This window comes from Callithrix jacchus, chromosome 7, assembly GCF_049354715.1.
Source record: "Callithrix jacchus isolate 240 chromosome 7, calJac240_pri, whole genome shotgun sequence".
In the NCBI taxonomy this organism is placed as follows: Eukaryota; Metazoa; Chordata; class Mammalia; order Primates; family Cebidae; genus Callithrix; species Callithrix jacchus.
The window spans coordinates 135,448,749-135,467,515 of record NC_133508.1 but is presented as its reverse complement, the minus strand read 5'-3'; the positions used below and the strand labels follow the sequence as shown (position 1 = coordinate 135,467,515).

The window sequence follows — 18,767 nt, the reverse complement described above, 5'->3', positions numbered from 1 at the left end:
ACTCAAAGTAATGTTTCCTGACTACTTATTGACTGAGTTTGTGACAGCTGGAGTGTTAAAGTGAATTGTTCTATGTATATTTTTTGCCTCCTAAAATATGGTAAAGCACATTCTTTAAGAACTTCAATTTAATTTTTCAAGCATTTATGCAGCACCTCCTGTGTACAAATCACTGTGCTCAAGTTAAGATTCAAATTTTATGAGGCCTGAAGCTTATATAATTTGAGGGCTCTTCTTTAAGAAACGGAAAATTCATAAATTCAAAATTAGTCGCAGGGCTTTCAAAGAGTCCCATGAAAGTGAAGGGCCTGATTTAAGCTTCAGCAACTTCACAATAGAGTTATCACTTCACATCTCTGGGGGCTTGGTTCCAGGATTCCCCAGGAATACCAAAATCCATCTATGCTCTCATGTCTGTTATAGAAAATGGTGTATTATTTGCATATAATCTACACACATTCTCCCATATACTCTAAATCATCTTTATATTACTTATGATATATTTAATACAATGTAAATGCTGTATAAATAGTTGATATACTGTATTGTTTAGGAAACAATGGAAAGAAAAAGTAGGTACATGTTCAGTACAGACTTAAACATTCTATTTTTCTCCCAAATATTTTCAGTGCACAGTTGACTGAATCCACAGATGTGGGACCTACAGATATGGAGGGTCAACTATAAACATGTCTTTGACTCTAGTTGATGTCATGGGACTCAGGGATAACTAAGGAATTATTCCTACCACGCTCAAGCTTAGAGTGAAATGTGTACTTAAATTTCAAGGATATTTGTGTAAAACTTGAGAGAAATGTACAAAAAAAAGACTTTCATCTCCTAGTGATAAAAATTTGAATTTCTTATCTTTTAATAGTAATCTTTATTTTGAATCTCTTATAGGCCAAAGTTTTGGAAACATAAGGTCATTTCTGATAGAAAAGAATTCATTTTTAGCCCTTGTCACTATTTATAAAGCTCATTACATATATCATGCAATAATGGTGTGTTACAGTTGCCATTATTAAAATAGGTTGAATTGATGAGCCATACTCACTATTGACTTTCTTGCAACTCAAGTAACTGTCAACAGATGGTAGTGATGATCTGTTATGCAACGGGGAACAAATGATAAAGGTCTCTTTTCATGTGACCTTTAAAGACATTAGAAAAATTTCCTCAAAATGCCATTCTGCTTTGAAAATAGTTACATGAATATTTAATTTTCTTCTACATGAAAGATGAAAAAACAAATACAAACAGTAGAAGATTTTAAAATAAAAACCTGAGTATAATAGCCTTGACCATCTACTCATTCATTCATTCATCCATCAATCCAATTGAGTGTCCTCTGCTCCAAGAACTGTAGTGTGTTCTAGGCAAGCAGTGTGGAAACATTACTGTTCTCTACAATCTTGTGGGAAAAGCACAATCAACAGTAATCCCTCAATATTTTTCTGTAATCCTGACATTTTTAAGTAAAAAGCTACAAGTATGTACCAATGTTTATTTTATTTTTATGTTTTTTTTTTAATTTCACTCAGAAGAATCTGGTTTAGGTGTCAAAATAACATTTTTTCACATTTGGCTATTTTGCCTTATACTTGATTCATAAATCAATTAACAACTGACTTTTCTGTTCCAAAATCTCACAAGCTCTCTTCCTTTAGTTTAAGTTGTTATTAATATTTTCTCTTTTGAGTTTGAGTAAAGAATAAGACTTAGTCTGTCTGAGATGATATGCTTAAAAATTATGACATTATTACCTGGAGAGAATGGTTTATTCTAACACTGGCTTATTCAGTTTACTCCACTAAGTAGGATGTTGTCCACCTTTCTTCATTTCTTTTCTTGCTCAACCCTTTCTCTAAATTGAATTCATTGATCTCTTCCAAATGTCAGGATTATGTTTTCAAAATCTTTATATATTTCTCTTAAAGAAACACAACCTTATTCCTCTTCCATGACTCTTATAGATTCATTGGAATGCAGCATATTTACCAAATAATTGTAAAACTACTTTACAGAGCAATTTCCACAAGGAACTAATGATAATGCTTGCATTTGTTGCTATTAACAAAACAAAGCAGAAATTGCTGGCTAAATGTAACTATATACTAGATATGTTAAACTGCTAAATAGTAAGTGCAAATAATTTGATGAAAATATTAAATATTTTGTCTCATTTTGCTTTATAAAATGTTTTGTTGTAAAAGGGAGATTAGCCATTGACCTGAATTCGTGATGTAACTTTCAAAAGTGACACACAGGAACAAGTTTGGGATTATATGATTAGTAACAGATTTGTAAAAACAATGGTTATGAATAAAGTTTTAGAAAATGTATTTTGTATGTATTTAAAAGGTTGTACTTTCCTTCTTTATAGATCCATACTTCTTAGACATAAATGTCTACTCTGAAACTCTGACCAAATCTGTGGTCCTTAATTCCTGTATGTGAGGTGCAGTTAAAGTTAAGTCAGTGCACTTTAAAAATGTTGTTAACTCCAATATGTTGTGAGCTTTTCATTTTTATAGTTTACTAAAAACAATTTTTCGAACCTCTGGAACAATAACTAAATCATAATTTTTCTTAATGTTAACATTACTGTTATGGAATTGTCTGTTGATTAGTAATTGTCTATCCTTTTTCACTTTTTTTTTCCAGTAAAAGAAGCCTTGAGTCCTATAAAATTTAACAGATGGGGTCTCCCAGAAGTAGATCCAGAAACAATGCAAACTAGTGAACCATGGGTGTTTGCAGGCGGTGATGTCGTTGGTTTGGCTAACACTACAGTGGAATCAGTGAATGATGGAAAGCAAGCTTCTTGGTACATTCACAAATATATACAGGTAGGCATTTGCCATCATTTCCACTTAATTCTTCTCCAATGGATAAGTACTTCATTTATTTTTGATACTCACCTATAAGAGATTTTCTATATGCTATATAACAAACATATATAAAATATGTCACATACATATTTACTTGGTTAAAAATTTTAGAATGTGGACTAGGTAGTAGAACTGTTTAGTTGATTAAAAATTGGGCCAGACACGCTACCTTATACCCATAATCCCAGCAATTTAGAAGGCTGAGGCGGGAGGATTGCTTGAGCCCAGGAATTCGAGACCAGCCTGGGCAGCATAGTAAGATCCCATCTCTACAAAAAAATAAAAAAAATTAGATGGGCATGGTGGCACATGCCTCTGGTCCCAGCTTCTTGAGAGGCTGAGCTGGGAGGATTGCTTCAGCCCAGGAGATCAAGGCTGCAGTAATCTATGATCATGCCACTTGCACTTCAACCTGGACAACAGAGAGACCTTGTCTCAAAAAAAAAAAGAAAGAAAAAATTTATTATGCATTCCTACCATTTGAGTACTGTGAAGTCATTAGTCCTGTTGTGTTCAAAATATTTATGAATGGCTTGAATACATAGATCCTACACTTTTCAAATCTGATGGTATATAATATGATAGGACATGGAATCTACATTAATTACAATATTATAAGTAATTATAATAGTGCAAAAAATGGTTTGATCTATTCATTTGGACCAGATAACATCCTATCTAGTTCCCAAACTCTATGCACGTAAGTGGAAAGAAAACAAATGTTCTATAAATTTCAGTTGTAATTATATTTTTTTTATTTTTATTAATTTATTTTTGCTTTTTGAGAGTCTCACTCTGATGCCCAGGCTGGAGTGCAGTCATCATCTTGGTTCACTGCAGCCTCTGCCTCCTGGGTTCAAACAATTCTCATTCCTCATCCCCTGAGTAGCTGGTACCATAGGTGCATACCACCTCACCTGGCTAATTCTTGTATTTTTACTAGAGATGGGGTTTCAGTATGTTGGCCAAGCTGGCCTCAAATTCCTGGCCTCAAGTGATCCACCACCTCAGCCTCCCAAAGTGCTAGGATTACAGGCATGAGCTACCATGCCCAGAGTTCAGTTGTAATTTTTAAAAACTATGTAGTTTTATGATAAAATGCAGAATGTGAAATGATGAGATGTGAAGTTGAGCATACTTTGGTACAATGACTGTGGTTTTGGGAAGAAAAGTATAACTACCAGATCTCAGTAGCTTACTTTCTGACTAAATGCTTTGTTTTCCTTAGCTTCTATGATTTAATTAAATGTAGATTTACATATAATTAAATTCTGAGTATTTTATGAGGACAATGAACTTAGTAGGTTTGAACCTGGAAATAAAAAATGTTAAATACTGGAGTTATTTAACAGTTACCTCATTTAAGTAAAATGTTCCTGGAAATTAGGCTCTTGTTAATAAAATTTTTATTCTTTCTTTCCTAATCAGGAAAGACTCTGCTCATACCATGCTCTTTTACCACTCTTGTTTTAGTTATCTTGTTCATTTCCCACATGGTAACAAAATTCACTTTACCTATAGTACTTCCTTTAATTTATTCATCTTTTCCATGACCATTTTGTCTGTTCTAATCCCCCTTCTCATGTGTGTGTAACTAACGTGGGACCTACTTATTTGCTAGGTAGGGCCTGGACTTGACACTGATTATTTTATCTTTTAAAGTTTGATTCACCTGCCTACTTCCACCTCCTCCTTGGCATCTTTGGGTTGTGGGGCTTGAGATACTAGGTCTGGGCCAAAGCATGGTGTCCCAGAAATGTAGGAATCTCAAAATGAGTGAGGTAACTGGGAGACTGAAGTGGGAGGATCACTTGAGGCCAGGAGTTGGAGGCTATAGTGAGCTATGATCCCACCATTTCACTCTAGCCTGGGTAACAGAGTGAGACCTAAACTTTAAACAACAGCAATGAAAGACAGACAGAGAGAGAGTGAAAGTAGTGGGTTTTGCAGAGACAAAGCTTTGATTTAGGAAGTAGCATCCAGGGAGATGCCAAATCTAAGATTGAAAAATTTTAAACAGTTATACATCAAAAGGGACTAAGCTAGGCAAAGAAAGGAATAAAAAGAGGGGAACACAATCTGAACAAAGACACTGGGAAACCCAAAGGAGGCAAGTTGACGAGTGGTTCAGGCACCAGTCTCTGCAGTGACTAAAGGATAGGTAGCAGCAATATGCTTTACTAAGTGTTTATGGCCTTAGACAGAGGAAGCAGCTCAGGACAGCTACTGGGAGTGGATAGTTCCCTACATTGGCTCCTTCTGCATTTTTCTGTCCTCAAACCTATCTCCCTGTTTTTATTTTCTCATTCTACCCTTATTTTCAGAGTACTTTCAAAGCTTTTAATCTAACCTCCTGCTGTAAAACTCTCTAATCTGTACCTCCAACAGGACACAGTCTTGCATAATCCAGCTGTCTACTGGACATCTTCTCTTGTGTGTCTAATCTACTTTTCATATTCACTAAACATTTTCATGTAAATGTCTTACCTACACTTCAGATTCACTGCTTTTAAACCAAACATTCCTTTCCAACTTGCTCCAACACAGTATTTAACATTTTTTATTTCCAGGTTCAGACCTACTAAGTTAGTGGTCCTCATAAATTACTCAGAATATTTAAATTTTCAACATCAATTTGGAAATTAATACAGTATTGATGGCTTCTTATTTTACCAAGTAATATTAAAACAAAGGAAACTGACATTTATTTACAAATTAATAGGACACTTTATGAAAAAGTTAGGAAAGGATAGAGTCTCAGAATAAGAGATACTCTCAAGAAAGTACAGTTAAAAGATTTACACTGGTTCACATACACAACACACATATTTTTGTTATTATAAGACAACATTTCTGTACATAGTTATATTTACCAACTGCTTATGTAAGTTTCATTCTTCCCTCTCTTGTATATAACTGGTCAATTCTTTTTCTATCTCTTAAAAACTCTTTTATACTCTTATTTTAGTTTGCTTATCTTTTGTGTGGAGTTATAATTTTTGGTTGACCAGAAATATTACTGAGTGTCCTGCTAGCTCCTTTAAGAAATGAAATTGGAATGGGGGATAAAAGAAGAGCTTCTTCTTTTAGGCCAGATGAAGCCCAGTGAATGTGTGAATTCATAGTGAAAATAGCGTGAGGGCCGAGAAACTAAAAAGACTTGAAAAGGTAAAATTGAACACAGTTCTGTGGAGGATGGCTTGTTTTTGGTTTTTATCCTAAATATTTAAATCCATTTATATATTTTTAAATCAAAATGCATAAACAATACTTCAATATATTTATGATTGTAGTTTAATAGTGTTTCACAATAACATGCTAAAGGATTCTTAATGGCTCTTTTCTGTCCACTTCACTGGCATCTTGTAACTTCCTTGAATCTAGTAAATGTGCACCTGAAAAAGAAAGAATGATTATTTTACTTCCATGAAAGGAAAGAAACAGACCTATAGGTATAATGAAGAAAAACGTGCATGTGCTCTAAAAACACATATTGCTAGGAATGATAGTGTTTGATATATAAAATATAAGTCTTGCCCTGTAAGAGTTTTGGACTTAGCTGAAGGAGTCATACTTGTCAAACTAAGTGTTGAATTACATTTTAAAATGTAGTAGAGATGGAAGGTAGGTAAAAATTTCTGTCAAGTAAAATCAGTATTTCCACCTTCCTGCCAGGGTGTTTGATGCAAATTCCTAAGCAGTGTTAAGGCTAACAAGGTACATATAGACAAAGTGGGATTTTCTCTCTCCACATTGTCATTAACTTAGTTCTGGTCTCTATCACCTCTCTTGAAATTGCCTCCACTTTCTCTCCTGTCAAATCCAATACCCCTACACTGCAGCTAGAGGCAACTCTCTAAAATATCAGTTGAATCCTAATTTGCTCATTTAAAACACTTTAATGACTGTTCTTCACACTCAAGGTAATGACCAAACTTCTTTTTTTTTAATGTATACACATATATTTTATTGCATTTTACATTCTGTGGTACATGTAAAGAACGTGCAGAATTGTTGCATGGTACATACATGGCAATGTGGTTTGCTCCCTCCATCCCCATCACCTGTATCTGGCATTTCTCCCCATGTTATCCCTCCCCAACTCCCTACCCCACACTATCTCTCCCCAGTCCCCCCTACAGACCCCAGTGTGTGATGTTCCCCTCCCTGTGTCCATGTGTTCTCATTGTTCAACACCCACCTATGAGTGAGAACATGTGGTGTTTGATTATCTGTTCCTGTGTCAGTTTGCTGAGAATGATGGTTTCCAGGTTCATCCATGTCCCTACAAAGGACACGAATTCATCATTTTTTATGGCTGCATAGTATTCCATGATGTATATGTGCCACATTTTCCCTGTCCAGTCTATCACTGATGGGCATTTGGGTTTATGCTAGGTCTTTGCTATTGTAAACAGTGCTGAAATGAATGTAAGTGTGCATGTGTCCTTATAATAGAACAATTTATAATCCTTTGGATATATACCCAGTAGTGGGATTGCTCGGTCAAATGTAAGTTCTATTTCTAGGTCCTTGAGGAATTGAAACACTGTCTTCCACAATGGTTGAAGTAACTTATACTCCTACCAACAGTGTAAAAGTTTTCCTATTTCTCCACATCCTCTGCAGCATCTGTTGTGTCCAGATTTTTTAATGATTGCCATTCTAACTGGCATGAGATGGTATCTCAATGTAGTTTTGATTTGCATTTCTCTAATGACTAGTGATGATGAGCATTTTTTCATATGTTTGTTGGCCTCATATGGGTCTTCTTTTGAAATATCTGTTCATATCCTTTGCCCACTTTTGAATGGGTTTGTTTGTTTATTTCTTGTAAATCTGTTTTAGTTCTTTGTAGATTTTGGATATTAGCCCTTTGTCAGATGGGTAGATTGCAAAAATTTTTTCCGATTCTGTTGGTTGCCGGTTCCCTCTAATGATTGTGTCTTTTGCTATGCAGAAGCTCTGGAGTTTAATTAGATCCCATTTATCTATTTTGTCTTTTGTTGCCAATGCTTTTGGTGTTTTAGTCATGAAGTCCTTGCCTATGCCTATGTCCTGAATGGCTTTGCCTAGGTTTCCTTCTAAGGTTTTTATGGTGTTAGGTCTTATGTTCGTCTTTAATCCATCTGGAGTTAATTTTGGTGTAAGGTGTCAGGAAGGGGTCCAGTTTCTGCTTTCTGCACATGGCTAGCCAGTTTCCCAACACCATTTATTAAACAGGAAATCCTTTCCCCATTGCTTATTTTTCTCAGGTTTTTCAAAGATCAGATGGTTGTAGATGTGTGGCATTGCCTCCGAGGCCTCTGTTCTGTTCCATCAATGACCAAACTTCTTAGCTTTAAGATGCTGATTTGAATATTCCCCAGCATACCAATATTTCTCCTGAATCTGGGCCTATCCCCCACTCTACTCTTTTCTCCCTTGTTGAGTCCCCTTGTCCTTCAGGTTTGGCTTCCTCTTCGTCCTCCAGAGAGTTTGTGACATGAGCTTCCTGTGTGCTCCTAGTTTGAAGCCTGCTCACTGGTCTGTTTTGCACAAGCCAGGAACCATATTTGTTATTGCTATATCCTCAAAATATTGATATGTTAAATAGGAAAAATAAGCAGAGTGGAATAATTAATCTTAAATACATTTAAGGAGGAGTTAAGAAAACTAATGAGTTTATGATATGATAAATTCATTATCACTATAAATATTGTTTTCTCACAAATCATTTGTTAAAAAAATTTCTTTGATGTCTACAGTATGCTTCACAACTAAGGCTTATGATACTTTGTCTGATATTTAACATTGTTTTGGGGGAAAATGTAACACTGGATAGCTTATTTTAAAAAATGATCTTATAAACTCATTACAGTATTAATTAATGCCTGCAATTGGGTGTTTAGAAATTTTTTGTAAATGCTTTTTTAGATAAATATGATTATTTGAAGACATCCATGTTGGGATTTCAATAATTCCCACAGTTGTCTGAGGAGAACTTCACTTAAATTTTATTAGTTATTTTGCTCTATTACCACTTATTAAGTAATAGCTGTTGGGCCCAACACTTGACTTTAGGAGGGTACCAAAATACGTAAATAAAACCAGTATAATATAGTGGCTATACATTTGGGCTCTGAACTAAAGAGAAGACATCAGATCCAGTTCCAGCACTTTCAAATCATGTTACCTTGGACCGGTTACTTCATCACTCCAGGGCATGGTCTTCTCAGGGGTGAATAAGCAATTATAAATAATTAGAGTTGCCATCCTCTTGAGTCTTGCAGAAGATTATGAGAGAAAGTATGGAAAGCTCTTGGTATAGACCAAGCTTTGTGAATATTTGCTATTTATACCATTGTTGTGGATTATTAGAAACCATTCATCCTGGATTGTTAAAATGAGATCAGAAAAAGAAATGGCAAATAGGAGATTTGAATAGAAATCTGGTGTATAGAGTCTTAACAGAGGATTATTGAAATAGGATATTTTAGGTAATTACAAAAGCATTTTATTTAGCTATTTATTTATTCATCCACATACATAAATCCATCCAAGTCATCCATGTGTAAATTCATAAATTCATTAAAAAAATACATTTTTAAAAGTAATGGATATAGATAGCACCAATTATTAGAGATAAATTTTCAATTAAGAATCTCATTGTCTAGTAAGAAAGTCAGTTGTGTAAGTAGGCCTTATACAACATATTTAACACAATAATAAAAAACATAAAGTTACAGAGGTAACGTGGGAGGGATCATGACTGATTCCATGTGGATGTGGGTATTAGGATGTGGAATCAGCAAGGACATCATGAACATCAAGGTACAAATTTAGAAAGAATCAGAAAAATTAGAATAATACTGAGTTATTAGACTTGCTGGGATCTAAAGAAGGCTGCTGAATAAGATTTCATATGATGCTTACTGCACAAGGGTACCCAGACCAGGGTAGAAGCTGGCTGAAATCTAGACCAGCTTCACTAACCAAACAATAAAACCTTTGGTTGTGCTGCTTCTATACAGAGTAAGGAGTACCTTCCTCGAATTTTCACAAAGATGTCCTCTGCTTGCTCCATAAGTTTTGCACTGTGCAGTAGCTCCTTTTTATTTCACCAAAAAGCATAGTGTGGACTAATGGAAGCTCTGAATATAGAGATTATATATGAAAAATGAGAGAAATGTCTGTAATTATACCAGGGCTAGAACATGGTGAGACTGCCCAGCTAGGATTTTAATTTGGAGTAGGTAATGTGGTAGAAACTGTTTACATATGAAAGTGATGGTGTCAGATCTGGTATTAATGTGAACAAAAGCATTTTCTGTTTGTCAGAATTTGCCTTCTTAAGTGTCATTATGTTATAACATTAAACTTACTCTTCTTTAATTGCTTTTACTATTAAATAATTCAATATTACTTTACCTTAATTGTTTATATTATGATATTAGTAGAGTCCAGGCATATTTGTTTTCTTCTACCAAATGAATAAGAATTACTGAATATCAAGATAATTCTGGCGGTATACCTAAAGCAAGAATTTTTAACTGAAAGAATGACTATAGCTAAATGAATTCTTTAATTAGTTTAATTCCTTAATTTCTCTTTTCCTATGAAACCAAAATTAATAGTTTGTTGGTTAATCAGAAAAAATTAAAATAGGAAATTGTAAAAAGGATATACATATAGATTAACCATATCATTTTATTTTATTATTTATTACATGAGAAGCCCATGACCAAAACTTGTGATTTTAATTAAAGCATTCTCATCTTTCTTTTTCTTTTAACAAAATTCAGAGCCACGATGTTTTTAAATAAAATAGCCTGAGGTTTGTTATGTATGTTTTCTAAATCTATCTATAATAGATATCTACCATTTTCATTTTTAAAAGAGTTACAGACCTTCAAGAATCATACAAAGCAACTTTCTAGATTTTTATGTTTGTCCTGCAGTCATTTCAGTTGTTTGACCAACGCCTAATTTGATAGCAATATTTTAAGTAATTAATTTTTATCATGTCCTTTAAGAACATTCAACTTAGTTTTCACAGAATCAACGTTCTTTCTTTTTGCATCCATATAACTAAACTAATTAATTTGTGCCTATTTATTTACATTTATAAACAGAAATAGGGTAAGAGACGTACAACTGACTCTTGATAAGTACACAACTCAACTAATAAAAGCAGAAACTTTGTAGGTATACAAGGGTACCCTACTGGTTATAAAAAATCAGCATGACTTGGCCGTCTTTTGTGTCTCATAGGAAAACAAGAAAAAGAAATAGTCCAGTACCTCTGTCAGATGCAACCAACTTGGTTAAGACAGCATGTAGAGGACCTCAGTTTCTTCATTACAAAAATACCAAATAGAAGATGTAATTAATATCCAATATTGTTAATTTATAAAAACACATGGTGATATTGTTAAATTTTGCTCTTTACCCTGTTTCCTGGCATATAACTCCTAAAATCTTTGGAATCTCCAAAGCGATCAATGAGTGCGTGCATGCATGCATTGTGTGTTTGTGTGTGTGTGTGTGTGTGTGTGCTAATGAGTTGACTGATGGCTGACAGCCCATAGGTAGCTACAGGATAGGGGCTGGTCACCAGAGTAACCAAGGCAGGATTAGGATTAGGACTTTCAGCCTTGCTCCCCAACCTCCGGTGAGAGGCGGGGGACTGAAGGTTAAATTGATTAACAATGGCCAATGATCTAATCAATTATGCCTATGTAATGAACCTTCCATAAAAACCCAAAAGGACTAGGTTCAAAGAACTTTCCAGTAGCCAAATATGGATGACAGGCGTGGTTCCAGGAAGGAAAACTAGAACATTTCATGTGCCAGGAAGATGGCACACTCCAGCTCCACAGGGACAGAAGCTTCTGCACTGGGGGCCCTTTCATACCTTGTCCTCTGTGTCTCTTCATCTGACTGTTGTGTTTGTATCCTTTAAAATATCCTTTGTATATAAACTGGTAAAAGTTTGTTGTTTTTTTGTTTGTTCCCTCAGTTCTGTAAGCTCCTCTAACCAGTTAATCTAACCAAAGAGGGGATTATGGGAATCCCCGTTTATAGCTGGTTGGTCAGCAGTACAGGTAAAATAACCTGGGGCTTGCAATTGGCATTTGAAGTGGTGGGGGGCAGTTTTGGGGACTGAGCTCTCAACCTGTAGGAACTGGTGCTGTCATCACATAGATAGTGTCAGAATATCAGAATGTCAGAATGGAGCCAAATTAGAAGGGCTTGTGTCCACTATAAAATTGATTGCTTGCTTGCTGGTGAGGAGAAATTCCCACACATCTGGTATCAGAAGCGTGTTACAAGACTTTAGTAGAGAAACTGAGTTTGTTTGAGTTTGTTTTTGTTGTTGTTGTTTGGTGGTTTTTTTTTTTTGTTTTTTTTTTTTTTTTGAGATGCTGGAGTGCAGTGGTGGGATCTCAGCTCACTGCAACCTCCACCTCCCTGGTCCCACTTCAAGCAATTCTCCTACCTTGGCCTCCCAAGTAGCTGGGATTACAAGCACAAGCCACCATGCACGGTTAATTTTTGTATTTTTTAGTAGAGACGGGGTTTCACCATGTTGGCCAGTCTGGTCTTGAACTTCTGACCTTGTGATCTGCCCACCTTGACTTCCCAAAGTGCTGGGATTACAGACGTAAGCCACCATGCCCGGCCGAAACTGGGTTTGTTTTATCCACTCACACAGCATTCAGAAGGCAGAGGACTTACTTTATTCTCATACTAGCATATAAACAGATTTGGTTGCCAAAAGTGGACAGAAAAAGGCTATTTGGGTATCTCATTATATTATGTCTTCCTGCTGAGAACAAACTTGGAGACAGAGCACAAATTAAATTATTCTAAATTATATTCCAAGATCAGAAGCTCATTGTCCCTGCAGCAGTCATGGTAGTCCTTAGAAGGAGCTCTTATAAACATGGAACATTTTGTCAAATAGAGTTGATCTATGTGGAAATTATAATCACAGAACTCACTGGTTTGATACATCATTGGAGTTATTTTTTGCCATGTCATTATTCTTTTATTAAGAATTGTTTTCAATTCATTCTACTTTAGATGCAACATTTACTTTAGATGCAACATTTTAAAAGCCACAGTATTTATTACCAGTAGTGGAAGGGAACAACTAAATGTTCTTGTTGCTGCTATGAAAGCATTTGTGGTAGAAATATATATATTGAGAGACAAAAAAATAAGAGTTATTAGTAGAAGGATAAATATGGAAACAATAGGTAGAGGTAGAAATCCAAATAAAAATATTTGTATGGAGCATCACTTTAAATATAGGTAAGAAATGAAAAAGAAAAGATCTATTTTGTTCAGAGTAGGATTCATTCCATGAAAATTAAACATGTAGGGGAAAATGCAAAGTGTATGGAAGGAGGCACTGGGGCATTAAACTTAAAAAAATTTTGAGTACATATTTCTAGTGACTTCAGGAGTCACTGCCTACTTAGTTACATACAGAATAATTGCAGTTGAATAGTTACAGAATATTATTTATTGGCAGCCAGCATTTGAAGTCAACTTTCAACAACAATAAAAACAACAAAAAGTTAATTTTTTTATTGTTGGATAGGTTCAATATTTCTACCACTGTATCTACATGAGTTTGCCTAAATATATGTTCCAAAATATTCTTCTATTTTCTTCTGTAAACTTTATTTTTATTAAAATATGCTATATTCCTATAAGTATCCACATTAAGGTGTCTAATGTTTTGATTATTTCATTCATAAATCTATATTATTTCTTCTAATTTGTCAACCTCCTACTGAAACTAACTTGTGAGGCAGAATTATTTTAGAATAGATATACAAGACACACACACAAATGTTATGTAACAATACTGAATCTAAAATACATTCCTTAACCCAGTAAGCTCATGAAGCACAAGTTTCTTCAGTTTCTTCCTCTGCAGTGTTTTGCAGCTTACTGGCAGCTTATATCGTATATGATATAGGATTGAAAGTTGTAATGAAGTTCGTTAACAGTGACTGTGATTCTACTCAGGTGTATGTAATGTATGGGTATATTTATCAGGTTCATCAAAACTATCATAGATGTCTTGCTTTGGTGACCTATTTTTTTACTGCTTACAATTTTCTTCTGGCTTGATTGAAGCACAAAAAAGTCACTAGTGGTTGAGGGAACTCAGTATCTCAGGGGATTGGTAATGAGATACAGAGCCTTTAACCTCTTGGTCACTAGTTCAAATCTGCCCCAGGTCGAGAGTGACAGAAAGTCATTACCATCTGATGGCAGTTCAATAGGCTGTGTGAAATGAATTTGTAATTTCAAGATCTAGTGGAGACAAATTCATGCCATAGGCCTGTAATAGAGTGAGCACAAATGGTAGTTGAGATTTTAGTTTGAAGAGAAATGAAGAGTCCAGTCATTACTAGATATTCAATCTTCTTTCTGTGAGCTGAGCTTCCTTTTGGTGAATTTGTGAATGGAATGGCATGAGAAAACTAGGTTTATGCCTATGTTGGTTTGTGATTTGGGACCAAGAGGTGAACATCCATAGGAATCTTTATCTGTCATTTTTGCTAATGAGATACAGTTCAGCATCACTAAATTGACTATTTTTCTTTTGAAACGGAGCTTTGCTCTTGTTGCCCAGGCTGGAGTGCAATGATGCGTTCTCAGCTCACCACAACCTCTGCCTCCTGGGTTCAAGTGATTTTCCTGCCTCAGCTGCCTGAGCAGCTGGGATTACAGGCATGCACCACCATGCCCAGCTAATTTTGTATTTTTAGTAGAGACAGGGTTTCACCATCACCATGTTGGTCAGGCTGGTCTTGAACTTTTAAAAAGTGATTGTAGTCTCAGATGATGATTAGTTCAAGATTGAAAGTTATATCATTCATGTCTCCTATTTCTTTAATGCCCTCTGCATATACTTTTTTAAATGTTTCAGTTTCCTTTTAAATCATAATACTAATTCATCTAATGTGGGCATATTACTGAACATTTAGGGAAGCCTGTTCATTCTTGTTAATCTTTGACTTGAAAAATACTTAGTTAAAAAACAAGAACAGACAATTGTAAAGACATTTAAAGATATGGAATTCCAAATTGAGTACCATGCAAAAAGATTATTGTGATAAAATCTGTTTAAATTATGTGCATTCATATCAGTAAATGAAAATTTTTACATTCTATTATTTTTAGGGATTTTATTGTGATAAAATCTGTTTAAATTATGTGCATTCATATTAATAAATGAAAGTTTTTACATTCTGTTATTTTTGAGATTATGTGAGGAATTTTGTCTTTCTACCATCTTTAATAAACTGTCATTTTATTAACAATTTCTGATTTGGAGACATTTGACAGGAATTATCTTTCTTAAGGGGAAAAAAAGCACGTTTATACCTGAAAGATTTATAAGTCGACAGTATTTTAATAACGGCATATTTACTTTTTTACTTTATGTTGGGGTCAGTGAATTTCAAAATGTATCTACAATGCTGTATTGTAAGAATTTTAAAGCCATCTTTAATAATGGGAAAAAACATAAACAATGGTAATAACTGTCTCATGTTAAAGCGTTCTGCTCTGACAAAAATGAACAGTTGTTAAAAATATGGCAGTCGAGGATTTTAGAAAACAAACTTATAAGAACTTCTCTGTGTTGAAGTCCCTGTTACTTAGAAGACCTTCAGTCCCAACTTTAAATAAAAGACACTTGTTATCATTATCATTGCTTAAAATATTACTTTAATTCCACATCTTCAAAGGCATTCTTTTGCCCTGAAAAATACCAGTGATTTCTACAATATCTAAAGAACTATGATTTGAGAATTAGAAATTTAAATTGCACAGGCTTAATATTAGAGTATTTCCGTTACCCTTTGCAGGTTTCGAGGCAGCTTATTCGACCTTACAGTCTCACCAGGAAGCTAATGGGAAAGCCTTGCAGCAATCTTCACAGGAAAGTTTCCAAATGTCAAGTGTCATCTTTCCAGCTGTTAGATGAATGGGTAGCCAAGAGGCATTTATTTGGGTGTGCAGCCCCTGTGAAATCTGGGTGAGGCAGGAGAAAAGGCTATAATTTGGTGTTTAGTTTACCAGCATTGGTATAGTTGCAAATCTCTTAGCCAGGCAAAGGATTTCATTTTGTGGTTTAATGATTGACAGCCAGCTGCAGTGTTCTTGCACTTAAGGAATAAAAATGCCTGAAAAAAAGGTATCATCGATATGTCATACTAATTTTGAATCCTCTGCTGCTTCAGATAAAAAAAATCTTATCAACAGAGCTGCCTTCTTCTTCTCTAAACCTCTTTCCAACTAAGAAGAGGGAGGCTTTAGAAATGACAACTGTATTAAAATCTTGAGAATTATTGAAAAAGTGTCCTTCAGTTTAAGATATATTGCAAACTCTTTAATTCCTGTGTTAAGAGAAGATTGATATAAATCATTGGCCACTGTCAGGTTGAAAAACAATGAATATCAATAAAAAGACAGTTTTAAATCATAATGGATTCAGCTTGAGATAGTGATAGCCTCCAAAAAATAATATTGAAGTATGTCATGGCTAAATGCGGTTTTTATGCTAAGTTTTCCACTGGGTCAGGATCATAGTGTTGAGATGACTTCAGGTCAGTCTCATGGGGAACTGAGCCTTTAGACTTAACTAGTACCAGAAATGTATGTGATCTCATCTTTATCTCTTGCACTGGCAAGTAGTGAAGTCAAATTTGCTTACAGTTGTTGAAAAATGAAGTCTTTTTCTGTTGCTTATAAATAAACGTACAATAAACTCTGTAGTACTCTCCACATAATTTTCCTCTTTGATACTATATTCAAGTTAAACTGTGATGTGTTCTTTAGCTAATATTTTGAAATAATTATGCATCAGAGACTTGACACTTTTTCTATTAAAACTCTACTAATAATGTGCGTCTTCTTGTGTATAAAGGGGAATTTATTTTTTGTCACATCCATATGTTCTAAAAGGAAGTCAAGGAAAAAATGAGGAATGAGGTTGTACCTAATGGAGCTATCAAAACAAGACTATCTTGGTGATAGAGGAAGAAAATACCATGACTAATAAGTAATTTTAATGCCTTTTATTGACTTTGTATAGGTTCCAAAGTTTTATTAAATGGCAGTATTTGACCTGAAAAGCAATTTAAAATGAAATTTTCTTCACAAAGACAGAATATTTCCTTACCAATATAGCAGTAGATTGCTACTTCAGGCAGAGATAACTGAAGATTAGAATGGGTAGAAAATAATAACTCTGAAAAATCTGATCCAATACTTAAGGAGTCTAACTTTAATTTAGTTCGTGTTGATGGAGTATGAAAGAAATTAACTACTGTGGTATGAATTGGTCCAAATAAACTGGAAGTTTTATGCATCCCATGCCAAATTTTCAGTGCCCTAATGCATGGGCCCTCTGGGTCTAATGACAATACATCACAATAAAACAAAACCTGGAGTTTGCTGTGGAAAATTCAAATACAAAATAACATAATTGGAAATTTTGACCAAAACTGTTTTCTTCTGAATTCAATGATACAGTAAAATTGAATCTTAAACAAGTTGTGAAGGATCAGATCAAAAAATATCCAGGATGGTATAATAGCAGCCTGAAAGTCAAGTAGTCTGGGTCCAAGTCCTGAATTGATTGCTCATTAATTCTGCCTTCGAACATTTGGGAATATCATGTTGCCTTTTTGGTTTCTCACTTATGTCTCTGACACAGAACATTGTCATCTAAGAGGTGGAATTCCCAGCTCAAGGGCTTAATAGCTTTTTAAATCTCTAATATGTTATCTTGAACCTCATTATTTTCATTCATGGAAGGGACAGAATTGTAATTTTATATGGTTCTAAACCCCAAATAATATATGTAAACCATCAATCTAATTTATTGAATCCCATTATGGCTGATTATTTTTAGGGACTTAGCATTCAGATTATACTCAAAACTACTTCTGGAGTAACCATTTCTTCATTTTACAAACTGGAGAACTGTGCTGGATTTGCTTGAGATGTAGTTGGCCATGAGTTAGGAAACTGAGGGATAGGATTTAAAAGGATAAATTCACAAAGTAAGATAATTCACTCAGGAGAAGACAACAATAATATCATTTTCTGAAAATGCTTCAGAAATTGTTAAATATCCTCAAAGAGATAGAGACGAGAATAACATCCATAAAAAAATCAAAGAAGAAAATGTAATACGTTTCATAAGGTGTTAAAACTAGCTAATGGCAATACTGGGGCAATGCTGGGGCTAGACTGTTCTTTTCAATAATCAGCTCACTTCTCCCTCATGATGTTCTTTTCTCTTCCTCTGAGCTCCAGCTGAGCATGTGGAAGTCAGAACACATAAGTAAGTTCCTACCAGTCATCAGAGAACTCCGTTCCAGAGTGAGGACGAATATTGGACTTTTTGTGATTCTTATAACCAATCGTTAGAATTGTACCTTATTTCATTTTAGATCGCTTCCCATATAGGGAAGAGTCAGTGTATGCCAGACAACATCCTAGGAGAGTATAGCCTTCAAATAGATTTTTCATTAGTTTTGTTCTCTGTTACATCCCTAGAACAGTGGTTACCTTATTGTTGGTGGTTGACCAATGAAATGCCTGCCATACGTAGGCACTTAATAAATACGATTTGGAAATGTTTTAGATTATGGGGACACTGAGTTTAGGAAATGGATTTTACAAGTTCACTTGGCTCACTGGTGATAAACACTACCGTAGACTACTAAAAGATCTGGTGCTTGATGGTGGCGTAGAGTTACCGTGGAAACAGAAAGATACAAATGAGCATGCTTGGGCTTTGTAGTTTTTCTCATTTGATGTTCACATCCTTCCCTATAGATATTGTTATTT

The 18,767-nt window shown here is 34.8% G+C and overlaps 1 protein-coding gene across 4 annotated transcripts in view; it reads left to right on the top strand.

The window, feature by feature from the left end:
• The window catches only part of DPYD (dihydropyrimidine dehydrogenase), an 895,784-nt gene that overhangs the window by 436,638 nt on the left and 440,379 nt on the right, over nt 1-18,767 (top strand). For all 4 annotated transcript variants that reach the window (XR_008473049.2, XM_035252229.3, XM_054236576.2 and 1 more), the window contains one exon: nt 2,668-2,852. Coding sequence is in view for 3 of the 4 variants with exons in the window: in XM_035252229.3 (XP_035108120.1) it covers nt 2,668-2,852 (185 nt within the window). In the remaining variant the exon portion in view is untranslated. The remainder of the gene's footprint in view (nt 1-2,667; nt 2,853-18,767) is intronic.